The sequence below is a fragment of the Anarhichas minor genome, unplaced genomic scaffold (assembly GCF_050575085.1).
Source record: "Anarhichas minor isolate MPS153535 unplaced genomic scaffold, ASM5057508v1 ptg000016l, whole genome shotgun sequence".
NCBI lineage: Eukaryota > Metazoa > Chordata > Actinopteri > Perciformes > Anarhichadidae > Anarhichas > Anarhichas minor.
This window is the reverse complement of record NW_027466462.1, coordinates 1,205,362-1,220,000: the sequence shown is the minus strand read 5'-3', so window position 1 is coordinate 1,220,000 and position 14,639 is coordinate 1,205,362. Positions and strand designations below refer to the sequence as shown.

At 45.9% G+C, this 14,639-nt stretch overlaps 1 protein-coding gene across 1 annotated transcript in view; it reads left to right on the top strand.

Annotated features, from left to right (window-relative positions):
- The window catches only part of nhsl2 (NHS-like 2), a 58,094-nt gene extending 44,226 nt beyond the window's left edge, over window positions 1–13,868 (top strand). The window contains exons 5-10 of the mRNA XM_076092356.1: window positions 1,830–2,012; window positions 3,235–4,336; window positions 4,455–5,610; window positions 5,778–6,087; window positions 6,679–6,796; window positions 7,910–13,868. Of these exons, the coding sequence (XP_075948471.1) occupies window positions 1,830–2,012; window positions 3,235–4,336; window positions 4,455–5,610; window positions 5,778–6,087; window positions 6,679–6,796; window positions 7,910–8,231 (3,191 nt within the window). The 3' untranslated portion in view covers window positions 8,232–13,868. The remainder of the gene's footprint in view (window positions 1–1,829; window positions 2,013–3,234; window positions 4,337–4,454; window positions 5,611–5,777; window positions 6,088–6,678; window positions 6,797–7,909) is intronic.
- The last annotated feature ends 771 nt before the right edge of the window (window positions 13,869–14,639 follow it).

The window sequence follows — 14,639 nt, the reverse complement described above, 5'->3', positions numbered from 1 at the left end:
TCAGTCACTTAACGATGACGATTAAAAACTCGTCACCGGTCACCGGAGCTTTTTGTTCTGGAAACGTGGATTCAAAACTGCATCACTTCAGATTAATAGATTTTTTCCTGCAGATGTTTTGTGCTGGGAGATTTATCAGGTAAAGTCTCTCTGTCAATAGTTTGCTCTTTGGTCTCTCGGATAGCTCAAACATTTGTAACTCTGTGTTGTTCGATAGCTTGGATGTATAATTCATCCTCGGCGCTGCAACAGGGGAAACCAGTACAATCAGAATGGAAGGAAGGCGGGGTGGAGTCATGTGTGACTGCAAACCCCCCTTGAGATGCAAGAAGAAGACAGACGAGACAGGTAGAGGAAGAGAAGGTGAATGTGTCGGAGCTTATGAAAGACGGTTCCCTGCGCTTTGTTTTTGGTTTTCCATTCAGCGTCACGTTAGTTTATGGTTTCCAAAACAAGCAGTTATTGAACTCAACACTCAGCGCTTTCATGAAGAAACTGAACGCAGGATATCTGTATTTTGAGTGCTTACTTGTCGTCACTGGTTGTACAATAAGCACTGTATTGCTCCTATAACTCAGTTTGTGTTGGCGCTGGTTGCTCACACTTTTGCATTGATTCAACTTAATTTGATTCCTTTTTTGTTTTGCCTCATTGATTTTGTGCGTCTTGTCTCACTCTCCGAGGTAAACCAAACTTCTCTGCACGGCTTCGGTTTCGCTTGCAGGACATAAATTGTCAGCAGCAGGCCGATACGACTGTCGCTATAAAACAGGGCCGATGGCTTAATAGAGGCCCGACTGAATTATGCGGCCGAGTGAGAGACTGCGCCGCATGTCGTCGAGGTAATCAAGTGGGTACCTGCTGCCTCCGATGACTCATTGGATTACTGTCTGCTCCGACGAGACATCACAAGGACAGGAAGTACAACAGAACAGCAGGTTTCTCAGCAGCATCTGCTGTAAATCGCTCTGGATTAGAAATGTAGAACATGTAGGTTCATGATGGCAGGAAAAAAAAGGAAAAGTGTGGCTTTTCACGCATGTAGTTATAACAGTTTAATGCTGTCTTTGTCATTTTCAATGTTCCTCCTATCAGTTGAAAAAAAAGAGTTATCGATTTAAACAATCTGGTGCTGATGCTAAAATCGCTTCTTTTTTACTTGTGGTCTTTTATTGTGAAACATTTGCAGGAAGTGTGGAGTTCTATTGATGGTAGCGTAACAGAATAAAAGCAAATGGAATTGATTATTTTATGTACTTTTTTGAATGAAAACTATATTTTTGGTAAAAGAAAAAGCAGTAGATCATGTTTGACAAGAATTTTATATGAATATTAAATGTGAGAGAGAAGATCTTGCTATTTGAACTTTCACCAAAGCTTCATGTGAACAATTTCCGAGGATTCACATCACATTGATTTCATAATAAAATTGTGGCTCGTGCATCTGCAGCCAATGTTGGTTTTCGCACTTCTCCACAATGTCACTTAAAATGTATTTTAAAGCCACTTCAGTGGTTCTTGGGCCATCTCCATATACCATTTAACCTGAGCGAGACAAGCTGTTTTTTATTACATTGAGTGTAATAAAAACGCTAAATCATATTTCTTAAAACGTTGCACCCTTTTAAGAATATCTTTAAATCAGGGGATGCTGACAGAACCACATTCCTCTCTACACATCTCTATCTCTCAAGAGTCATGATCTAATTCTTCACTGCCATGTCAACGACATGATTGGATTTAGAGTTTTATTGAATTTACTGTGTGTCAAGTAAAATGACTCTCCCTTCCCTCTCACTGACCTCGCTGTTGCTCTGCTCCTCCTCCAGGTGAAGGGAGAGGAGGGAAATTCCACGGTGTCGACCTCCTCCAGCACTCCCCGTCCCCATCCCCCTCTCCGGGGGACCCCTTCCCCCACCAGCCCCGCTCCCTGGAACCCGTCACAGACACTTTCCACCAGAACCTCCCCCTGAGGAAGACCCACTCTGACCTCGACACAACCTTACCTGCAGGTGTGTGTGCGCCACCAGGAAGCGCTTACCCTCCTCCGGTGTTTCTCTTTTCCGTTTCTTCTTCTCTTGTCTTCCCGTGGTGCAGTTCACTACAAAAAGAAACATCTCTACTCATTAACTACTAACCCCAATGTCAGCTGAAACTATGTTGGTGTTGAAACCTTAGAAGCTCTAGATTCTACTGCACAAGGTGTTTTCTGCTTTTTGAAGCTGTAAAAACATTTTCCTTCTCATTTGATACCTTGGGAAGAAGAAGGCAGAGATGGGACCAGGACAGCTAATTTTATGTTTCTAGTAACGATAGAAGATCAAAGATTTTCTTTTTATCTTGCGAAAAAGTATTGCATGTTTATATTCCCACTTGGCTTAATCCTGGTCACTGTGGCAGGAAAACATCTTAATCATTTTTCTCTCTGCTTTTCACAAATCTGAATTTTTAATTTAACAAAAAACACAACAGAGATTAATGTTGGGTTAACAGTTTCTTCCTCCTGTATTCGCGGTGATCCGTTTTGCTTAATAAAGGACCGTGTTGCCAGCAGCCAGGATCTTGTCATGCCTAATTGATTTATTCACTGCAACACGGATGCTCAAATGCAGGGTATGAAGTATTCATGTAAACAGTTTAACTTGAATAAGGCCTTGATTGCAGACAGGCAAGAAAAAGAATAGCATGTATCTGAAATAAAAAATGTTGTTAAGAATGATGAACATTGAACATTTTTTATGTAGTTTGTTTCGTGTCCATGACCAAGTCAGAACATTTTATAATCTATTTTGAATTTTGATCCATTACAGAGCAATGCACATGTGTGACATTAGTGATTAAAAGCATTTTTATGCAGCCTGCAACAGCCAATCACAAAAGGGGTCAAGTCACAGGAACACCCGAGATGAGTAGTCATTCACTGATTAATCCAAACGCACACATAAAAAAGCAAACATTCACATCTTGTAGTAAATAGAGTGCAATGAATCCTGAAGATCTGGTGCTGTAAAGGATTACGTGCTGTTAGTGTGCAGAAGTGTTTTCAGATATAAGTTGGCAGCCAGAAAGTGTGTAGTTTATCTCAAGGACTTGTTGTTGTTGAAGTAAGCAAGACAGTCGATATCATGCTGTGAAGGGAGATATGCTTTTTTTAGGTGGTTGAATCTGCTATAAGGTCATGTGAGTTTGATTAGATCAGTTGAGTCGTATTAATTGTCTCCTCCTCCTCCACAGGAAACACACCGGACCATCTTCACCCAGGAACTATGGACACGTCTGGACTGCTGTGCTCAAACACACCTTCCTCTTCCTGGAACGGACCTAAGGGCTCCACTTTTTCCCCCGGAGCGTGGAACGAGCCGTACAATTACAGCATGAACAAAGGCCCGGCGGTCCCGCCGAAACAGCACAGCATCATTGGAAACGCTGGAGGAGGGACGCAGGACAGGGTGATGTTGGTGAGCTCAGGACAGTCGGTGAGCTCACTTTCCAGTTCGTTCACGTCGGTGACGAACCCTTCTGGGAGAGGAGGGAATAACATGCCAGGGATTTCACTGGCAGGGGCGATGATGGGGAAGCGGAGCGAGACGGAAGGGGCTGCCGCGGACGGAGGGAGGGGAGGAGGAGGGGGGGTTGCGGAGGCAGGGAGAGGGCGGGAGAGGTCGGCACGTTCCATAGCAGCGTCGAACGCCTTCAAGTTCCGGGAACGTTCCCTTTCTACGCCCACGGATTCTGATTCCTTCAGCTTTACAGAAGGTGGTTTAGGCCAGCAAGACGGGAACATGTTGCCCACAGGGAACGGGAATGCTATGACATTAACAGACCACCAACAACAGCATCATCACTTTCTGGGTTTGGGTGAGAACTACGCCCTTCTCTACCCTAGAGGGAGCTCCGAAGACAGCGCCAGTACCGCCGACACAATCTCTGTCACAGCTTCAGACTACAGCGCCGACGGCCGCTTGCGCCTACGCTCCCGCTCCATCTCGCTGAAGAAATCCAAGCGCAAGCCGCCCCCTCCTGTGAGGAGTGTCTCTCTCATGAAGAACCTCGGAGAAGCCGAGGGGCGAATCCACCATGGAGGCGGCCTTTACCGGGATGGCCGGCCAAAGAGCCTGCACATCCCCAGGGACCACTTCCCAGACTTCCAGCCCGATTTCCTCCTGCCCAGTTCGTCCTGCTCCTCTAGACCCAGTGTTGTGGAGCGGGAGCTGGGCCATGGAGGCACTGATGGACCTCCAAGCCTGGAGGTCCAGGCACCCGAGAGGGAGGGAGAGACAGAGCTGACCTTCCCCACTCACTGGCAGCTGGGGGAGTGGAAGAATGACCCTTACAGGTAGGAAACACTTATTTGCTTGATCCAAATTGAATGTGTCTACTTTTCTGGTTTGTTTTGTTTGTTATTTGTTTGTTAGGTTAAGACTAGAAATGCAATGAGTTCTCCTCTCTTCCAGGTCTTTATCAGGCTCCAGCACAGCAACGGGTACCACAGTGATTGAATGTATGAAAGTCAGAGGCAGCTCGGAGTCCCTGCTTGATTCCCCCTCCACCTCCAGAGCCACCTCACCCTCACAGCTCTCCATGGAAACCGACATCAAGGCGTCCTCGCCCTTCAAACCCCCGGGACTCATGTCCCCGTCAAGTGGCTATTCCAGCCAGTCAGAGACTCCCACCCCAACTGTTCCACTCAGTCACATGGCAGGTCACGGGACAATAGGGACATTGGGTTGTAAGTTGCGTCCAAAGATCCCAGAAAGGAAATCATCGCTACCGTCGCCCAAGGACCCGACTGCGAGGTCTAGATTGTCCTTTGAGATGCCAGGGAATGCACATCTGGAGCTGTCATCAATCAAGCCAAAGCAAAAGGCCAGCAGGCGACATTCTGACACCTCCACGGCGGCAAAGCCGGGGAAAATCAGCCCCAGCTCCACGCAGGCATTGCCTGTGGTTACCCAGAATGAGCTGAAGACTATTCGGCTTCGCTGCGTCTCTCGTGGTGACCTGGAGGACTGCCCTGATGGGGCGTCTGACACCATCGAAGAGGAACAGCACGGCCGGGACTTTGGCGAGTACCCCAGCCCGCCACCTACCCTACCTAAACCCAAACCACCTGTCGCTGTCAAGCCCCCGTTGCCCAAGCGGCCCCTAAACTTACTCCTCAAGTCTCCTTCCCCTTCCTCCACTTCCCCCCTAGCCCTCGATTCACCTCCTGGCTCACCCGTGGACCGGCCTGTGCCCCTAGGCAACATCTACAAAGTCATGAGAAGACCCAAACCCAAAAAACCTCCACCACAAACAACAAGTCCCTCAGTTCTACCAGATTTTACCACCCATCCACAAACTGCCTATGATCATCCATTCCTCCACCACTCCCAGTCCCTCTTCGATCTCCCTCCTCTTCCGGACCCCCAGCCTCTTCTTGAAGACCCAGCAATGGAGCCTGAATTTGATGCAGACCCAGAGATCCGTCTTGATCCTGGGGACGGAGGTTCGCTCCCCTCTCCCTGCAGCAACCAGGAGGCTCTGGAGCTCCAGGACAAAAGCAAGACCCTCCCCTCAAGGATGACAATCTCCTGTCTGGCAGAGCTGTCGGACAAAAAGAAACCCAAGGTGAGGAAGACATGTCTCAGAAAATGCATTATTCTAGGGGCGTTATTAATGCAAACAGTAGAATTACAGTTCATGGAGGCAAAGAATCTCATTTATGTCCTGATTTTTAAGTAGTTTTACTCATGTCTCAGAATTTGTGATGTATTTAAATCGCCATTCGTTTCCAGGTTCCACCTCCAGTCCCCAAGAAGCCGAATGTTCTGCTTCTTCCCTCGTCGGTCCACTCCTCCACCAATGGCAGCACAGAACGTCAGACCCCACAGACCGACAGCCCCGTGGGTCTCCGGTCTCCCGTGGGAACATTCCCACCAGAAGAGTTTCACGGTTCTCCCGGTGTTCCCGATATGCTTGAGCAAGATGAGAACCACTTGGGAATATACGAGGAGAGTTCCAAAGAGTCGTCACTTCATTCGTCCCTGCATGATTCCTCCCTCACAGAGCTGGAAGGGAAAATGACCAGCACTGGGATTGGGGCAGGTAACTGAAGCAAATTCATACCCTGCAGGCTTTATTTTTAATTTTTGAGGTAGCGTTCATTAATGACTTAGCTAGCGAGCAGTGACTTACTTTTGGTAACTTCTGTGGTGTTGCAGTGTCTATCGACTAGATATATGTGCACTTACACGTTAATCAGAATCATCAAGGTGTGGTTGTGTATTTTTGGATCGCTAAGAACAATGAAATACACCCTACAGTACATGCAGTATTAGCTAATGAATACTGCTTTATGTTAGTCAGAGGTTTTATATGCATGTGTTTGATGATAGCCTGTCAGAGCTGCTATGGTTGATTAGGATCCTTTCCTGCAGCGTTTGATGCATAACTTTCTGATTCTGCCAGAGGAGATTTCTCCGGTTTTGAAGCAAATCAAAGCTCAATTGCTCTAAAATTGGACAGAATCAAAACACAGACTGGTTCCCACTGTTTGAAACAGTGAAGATGACATTCATCATTATTATCTAATTAATACCTGGATGTGTATGCAACCAAGTCAGATGTACTTGGAATTGCATACACGTGTGTTATGAATATTGGCTTTTGGTGTATAATTTCTCTCATCTTGTTCAGATGACTCGGCAGTCAATGAGAAGACGGTACTCCACATCGCAGAGGAAACGGACGGCGACTTGTTGGCCGGCACGGCCGCAACGCACACCACCGAAGACCTGTTCACTATTATTCACAGGTTTGTGTGTGCACACACATACATATAGTACACATCTCCGACATGCAGTTTACACACTTGATATTACAGTAGATGCCTTTCCTCAAGAGGCAGTTGGAAAAGGCTTAAACGGTGCATTATTAACTTATTACCGGAGATGGTTTCAGCCAACGCCAAGCTTCCCTGCCGGCTTATTATAACCCCGAGCGTGACGCAAAGACGCATTGTCCCGTTGAAAAGGTGTGAGGCAGACCGGGCATGAGGTTCCCTAGCAACGGCTACATGTACATTGTGCTACTGCATGACCGCCGGTCCTTTTTTCAGGATCTCTCTAACGCACGCACACACACACACACACACACACACACACACACACACACACACACACACACACACACACACACACACACACACACACAAGAAAGAGAAAGCTAGTCTCTAAGCAACAAGTGGTCATGATTTTACCTGGCATGATGCTGAAAATAGCTTGAAAGCCAGAGAAGGAAAATGTGAGGGGGGGGGGGGGGGGGCGGGGTCAGTGTGTTCATCTGTCACGAGAAGGGATGGAGTCCTTTCTGTAGTTACACGGTTTACTTTACTGGAGTCACTTTCACACATAGCTCCTCGTAGATTACTGGAATAACCTTTCAGGCGTCGCTAGTGATTTTTTACTATTCACACATGCACTACATTGAGGAATATTGCCGCCTCGCGTCCCAGAATAGATGGGGCGAGGGACAGTCCAGCAGATAGCAGTAAGGCCATAAAACAGAACAAGAGGAAGATAAGGGCAAGGTGTACACAGCAGTAGACACCTCTTATTATTTTTACAGACATCGCGGGTGAAGAGCCTTTTTTGGTCCGACAATGTTACTGGTTCCATTTAACTTTCCCTGAAATGTCACTAGGTCTTGAATTGGGAAAATTGTTGTTACAGATTTCCTTCTGATATCGATATCGATCCCTGTCCCCATTCACCCCATTCACCCAAGCAAGAAAATGTTCCTAAAATTTCGGGGACTTCATGTGTGAAAGGGGCCCATCTAGTTTGAGGAGTAAATTACGAATTAAATGCGCTTCTTTATCTTATCATTTTTTACCGTTTGCTAATAATCTTCTCTTTTCTTTCCCCAGGTCCAAGCGAAAGGTTCTAGGTCGCAAGGAGCCGACGGACTCCTTCGGCAGCCGCCAGAGTCTTGTGTCCCCGGTGAAGCACAGCACCAGTGGTAGCGACCTCCGAAACATGACCCTAGGCAGCCAGAGGTCCAGCTCCCGCAATGAGAACTTCATGGCCCTGCTACAGAAGAAAGGCGGCAAGTCTTCCGGCGGAGGAGCCAGAGTCTCCGCTATGGAGCTTCTCAAAAGCACAAACCCTTTGGCGCGACGGGTCACAGAGTTTTCAACCGCCTCGTCGCCGACCGGCGAGGGAGGAGACGGCAAACCCAACGATCAATGAACGGAAGTATCGGTAACGGATGTTAACCAGGTCCGTTTGCTGTCGACAAAGCTACCAACCAATTCTACAATGTGCCACCCACTGCAGATGGGGCCTTTTGACCAACGAGTCCAATCGGCTCGCTCCAACTACTGATTGACCATTTGCACTGTCCAATCAAATTGGAGCACATTTTTTGGGCAAAATGGTCCCTCCCATGGTTGAAGCGCTATTGTTCCCTGTCAAACCAGCCCCTCTAGGAAAAAGCAAGAAATCTGTGGAGAGCGATGTTTGTTCCTCGCTATATTTTCAATGAAGGGTGGAGGTTTTAAGGTTTTGCTTCAACGCTGCACCATATTTTCCTTGTTGGGGGACCTGCTCAGTGTGGAGGCTGGATGCATAGATGGATGGGTGGAGTGGACACTGGGAATATAAGGATATACAGTGGATATCTTTACTCCTGGCTCCTTCTGGATGAAGACAACAAGAGTCCCAGATGACAACAATCGCCATACATATGAATCTGTAACCAGTTATTACTGATCCACAAGGATACCGCAGAGGATCAGTAATCAAATGAATCCAAGAAATGAATGGAATAAAAATTCAGAAGATTTAATAATTCATCTACGATTCAACCAAAGCCCTCCAACCAGTAGGACTACAGTGCCGAAACCTTCAGACCCATATGAATTGAAGGGTAAATTATTCATGGTGTAAAGAGGCACCTGAGAAAGAAAATATGCCCCAAAACCTTGGGCATCATCATAACTCCTCATCTCTCTTTGGTGATACCATAGCAGTCGTCAGCATTGAGCGTGACTTGAGCGGACGAAGTGCAGGATTAACAAAGAAGAAACCACATGGGGGGCTTTTTGCCGCCAAAGATGACGCATGGGCATGTCACATATTTTGTTGCTCGTGCTACGAACATGAACGTGGACCTTCGAAAGAAACATTCCGCAGAGGTACCCGGCAAAAAGAAGAGACATTTTGGAACGCAAGCACTTTTCTTTTTTGCATTCGCGTCCTGACATTTTTTTTCTTGGGACATTCATCAATCCATGTTTTTTCAGTCTTTGTTTAAATGTTTTTTTTTCTCTTGTATGCTTTTCCTACACATGCCAGATGGCCAGATACTGTACATGCTTCATTGGATCGTACGGTATGTATCATGTACAGAGATAAATGTGACGCATCTATCAACGGATATCATTTGCGGACACAAGGACTAAAAATAGTGTACAGCAAGCAGCTTGGACTACACACTGCCCACATGATGGAAGGAAAAACACACTCAAACAAACACACACACACACAAGGACTAAGGAGTAACGCCATGGAAGACAAACAGAAAAACAGACGGGAACAGTGTGTGTGTGTGTTCATACGAGTGTGTGCGCAGATGAAATCTTGCCTGTGGAGTTTCTGTACGGAGAGTATGAAGCAGGCCTGGTTATTAAACAGGGTTTTTATCCATGTTTGGTCTTTGGTGACGGGACCAAAGGACTATTAAAAACTACAAACAGACCAGAGGGGACCTAACGGTGTGTGTGTGTGCGTGTGTGCGTGTGCGCTTGTGTGTGTGTTCATGTGTATAGAGGGAAGTGCCAAAAAAACAAGACAGAGAAGAAAGACAGAGGGAGAGCGTGCACATACCTGTGCCTGTTCATGTGTTTGGCATTTTTGTGCGTGTGTCATCACTCCGTGTGTATATATGTGTGTATGTGTGTGCATCGTCACCCCGCCATCTCTTTCTTGGGGATAGGTTTGGAATGCCCCTCTCCATACACCCACACATTCCCCGGGTTCCGGAACCAATAGGATTCGGGAATGAAGAGGATTCCAGAACCCGAAAGGATTCTGCAGAGTTTGGAATTCCGGAACGAGGGAGCGACTGTGTTCTCCGTCTGCAGTGTCGCAGAGGGACGTTGCGGGGGTCGTTTCTGTTTGTTTTTCACACTCTGTCTCTCTCGCCTCAAAGGTGAGGCGACGGTCTGTGCCTCCCTCCTCCTTCCCACTCGTTCCTCTCCTCCTCCCTTCATCGCTGCTGGAGAACGCGCTCCATCTGTCTCTCTGCATCTAGCGTCATCCCTGTTTCCCTCTCTTCTTCTGGCACGTACGGTAGCACACATTCTCTTTCGTCGCCTATAAACTGCAGCCTCTTTCTGTTTTTACACGTAGCACCACTCCTCTATATCACTTCCTCTTTTAACCGTCTCTACATCCTCCTCCCTCCCTGACCCTCCCCCATTTTCCGTTCACCTTCACCCTGTCTCTCCCATCTCTCTCCCTCCTCTCCACCTCTCTGCATTCAGTCTATGCATCCGAGCTCGGCAGACGACACGACACCGGATGAATGTCAATGACTGACTGTTAAGAAAATACATGCTGTGCTTAGTTTGAAAAAGAAAACACAAAAAAAATCAATCAACGCTTATCTTCTGCCTTCTCTCTTTCTTGCTCTCTGAGTTTTTATACTTCTATTTGAACCTTTCTTTCGAGTATCCCAAACGTGGGATTAACATGGAGGAGTGAATGGATAGGATCTGTGCACAAACACGCAGGGTTTGAATGTGTTTTTGCATAAAGGACCTTTACTTTTGGACTTGTGAGCGAAACACCCTGCGGTATTTGACCCCCTGACCGACCCTCAGTCCTGGATCACCGTGTGGACGGTCTGAGAATGTGTGGATTAGCAGCGGTTTAGCTCTAACACCTGACTTATCCCCTGCATGGATGGACCGTGTGGAGGGGAGGAGGGAACCTTTCATCTCTTGACGCACAGTCGATCCCTCGGTGCTATTGAGTCAGAGCTCCCCCTAGTGGGCGGAGAGGGAGGGAACCGCACCCAACGACGAGAGAGTAAAAGAAAACAAAACTCCTTCAAACACGTCTCTCTTCCCTTCAACAGTCCTTCAGGTACTCCATCATCCTGAGAAAAAAAGATTTTAAAAATACATAAATGATCACCATCTATGATGACTAGTCAAGTGACGCTTGTTTTAAATATTTAGTGAATGAAAAAAAGATAAACCTATAAATCTCTGTTTGTTTGCCTTGTATACTGAATTATGGGCGTGTCGCTGCAGCGCCGACTGTTTTTATTTTGTTCTTTTTTTGTATTATTTGAGCTGCCTTGGTAGTAAACACACACAAACACACACACAAGCTTTGCAAAGAGTGTAAAAAAGTGAGCATTTGTGTTTAATCTGAATCTAATCTGTACTCGCTATCTCCAAACAAACATCTGCCCACATCTGCATTCATATACAGGCATGCAGAGGAGGGCAGTGTGTTGATACTTTCCCCCTTTTAGAGCAATATCCCTCAGAGCAATGACAGATCCGAGATCAGATACGTGAAGTTGGAAGCGAGATCAAAAAGGCATTTGAGCTAAACCCACAGATTCAGGGGACAGCGTGTGAGCAGAGAGGAGAGATATGAGCGCAGTGTCGGGAGAGACGGGATGTGTTTGTTTCGGCACGATAATAACGGGAACAGTTTGATGTTGAAGAGCATTACGTGGTGTGGAGACACACGGCACGTCTAAAAATGGGGGTGTAAAACGTGGTGTTGTTTTGCCTCCTGTGCTGACAGATGGAATACATCTTCAACGCGAGGCTTTTGGTTCGACAGTCTTTAATAGGGAAGTGAACAGAGGTACAATCATGTGGTCACTGGTAAATAAAGAGTGCTATCCCTTTTGTGGGGATGCATTTCATTTGATATTGAGGTTTTCAGAAGCAGAGTTTCACCGGAGGCAGAAATAATCTCATCGGTTGCGTTACTGCCAACTCGGTGCCATATTTTTTGATACATTTAAGGTCTGCACACAACAAATTTAAGGACGATGGGAACAATTGGCCCTCAGTGCATTCGGCCGACCCCCTCGGCTCTCGCCATTCACCAACCAATGAGAATATTTTAGCCTCAAGTGCAGCTCCGCCTCCAAGAAATGTCTGCAGAAGTGTATTACCAATCTGAAATATGTTGACAACATATTTTATTGAAAATGACATTTATATAAAGTGTGAAAAAGAGAGCTGACACTAGAAATATATTGGACATGTAATCCATTATCCCTTCTTCAGGAGCGAGGGAGAGGCGGAGGAGGGGAATGAGGATGTGGAGCAAAGGGTTTGATTCCGCTGAACGCGAGGATTACCACGCCGAAATATACATCATCCTTCCCTTCACCTCCTCTCTCCCTTCGTCTCGGCTGTCGCGTGACTCAGAGGAGTAATCGTGTTAAAAGCCCCCCCCCCCCCCTCTCTCTCTCACTCTCTCGTTTGCTACCCTGCAAAGTGATAGAAAGGTACGGCAAAGCACAAAAGTAAAGAGCACCGCAGTCGCTCGTTAATTAATTTGGTTTAAGTTGTCGGTCTCTGCAGATACGGACCAGCCGAGTACAGAGACGCACATTAAAAAGCCGTGTGGAAGAAGTGAAGCTGGAGTTCAGGCGAGGATACTTTCCTCTGAAACATTAATCTGAATAAGCGAAACAGAGTTTGTGTGACTGACACGTTCACAGTCTTTTGTTAAATATAATGAGCAGAGCAACTAAAACACCAAATGCCTGAGGAGCATAAACAAATCAAACGTCCCTTCAGACTTTTAGACTACAAAACAAAGTGGACCACAAATCATTGTGTCAGAGATTACAAAGGAGATAATCTGTCACAGACACACACAAAACTAGAAGTCTTATTAGTTTACCGCTTTGTAGAGAAATCTACCACAACGGACACAAAGGCTTTACAATAATTGCAGAACTTAAAGGAGCAACGTGGAGGATTTAGCGACCCAACCACAACCCCAAAAAGTATCAGGTTTTGGGTCAGGTTTTTTTTTCATGTTAGGGTTATTTCCCAGATATAACTTCTCTCTCTGACTGCTCCGTGTTGCAATGAGAAGAGGGAAAAAGATGCAAAAACTACAGTGTAGCTTTAGGTTTTCACCATTTAGGCCGGTGCAGAACTTCGACCTATAACACAAAACTTTATATATTTTGGCTGTAGCCCACCACTATGCAGTGCGTCTCAACTGAAAGCCCCCATACATTACATATGGAAATGTATTTTAGGGGTAAAATGCTGAAAATGACCAGTGTGCAGTCCAGCTTTACGAGAGAGTGAACGAGGAGGGGAAAGGAGAAGGAAGGGTAATGGTTGCAGATTTGGGCCAAAGAGTATGTTGCATTTGTTTTAAGGGTTTGCCAGAGGGGTGGCGTTTACAGCGTTTGGATATTTTAGGGGTACTGACGTCCCTCACTGGTAAACCCCGCCCTGCTGCCACACCAAGCAGAGTAAAACAAACCCCCCCAAAACCCAATTCTAACCCCACTTCAGGGAGCTGTACAGGGCAGCTTATAAAGACATAGAGATGATAATTAGAGAGATATAGAGAAAGAGAGAAAGACAGAGTTATTGGAATTATTCTATTTTTGTTATTCCTCCTTGAAAAAAAGACATATTTAAAGGAATATTCCGTGTATGTATTGAATAACCTCTTGTCTCCCCGCCCCATCCAGTGGCGTGACGGCGTAGCTGCGAGGTGGCGTCACACACAAAACGCCTCCCTTTCGCAGCTCCGCAATGCCAATGTGATGAAATTATTATATCATTATGAATAAATTATTTTTCTTGCTTAAAAGAATGTTTTGCTTGCTTGCTTTCCGTCTGTTGTTTGGTGCTCTTCACCCTTCAAGGTTGCTCTGTGAATCGGTATTAATGAGTTTCCCCCGGGACGCAGCAACACTTTGGTTAATTGGGTTTTTTCTGTCTGAAGACGCCGACTAGAACCTCTTGATACAAAGTGAAGTCATATTTACTTACTTAGGTCATTTTGTCTTGACATTTCTACGGATGTTATATCAGAAGTATTTGTGTTCCTGCTGCTCTGATTCCAGTAAAATAAGTTTAATTTATTCCGATATAAATATATCCTTTTGGGGACTTTTGGAATCACGTAGTTAGAAAGACTAAACACCCAAAAGTATTAAAGTTGTTAATCTGCATTATTTAAGTGTTGGAGCAGTAAAGATTAGAGGTTACGGCTTTAATAAAACATGAGACTTAATGTAGTTTAATATTGATTGTTTGTAATAAGTGAGACCATATTTATGAATGCAGGTTCGCAGCCTGAGGAGAGTCCTCACTTGTTTCCGTGTCCCCATTAGGAACGTGAATGATATCGTGTCTCTGGGGGACGTAAGATGTTTTCATAATGAGATGTGCTCACCTCCAAGAAACAAACTCACATAATTACCTGTCCTTGTCTTGTCAGGGCTGTCTCACTTAGTGTGTGTGTGTGTGTGTGTGTGTGTGTGTGTGTGTGTGTGCTGTTGAACTGATGTCTGTGTGAGGACCAATTAGAGTATAACTCTTTGTGGGGGCATTTTGTCCGATCTTCCACTTCCTCAAAGGA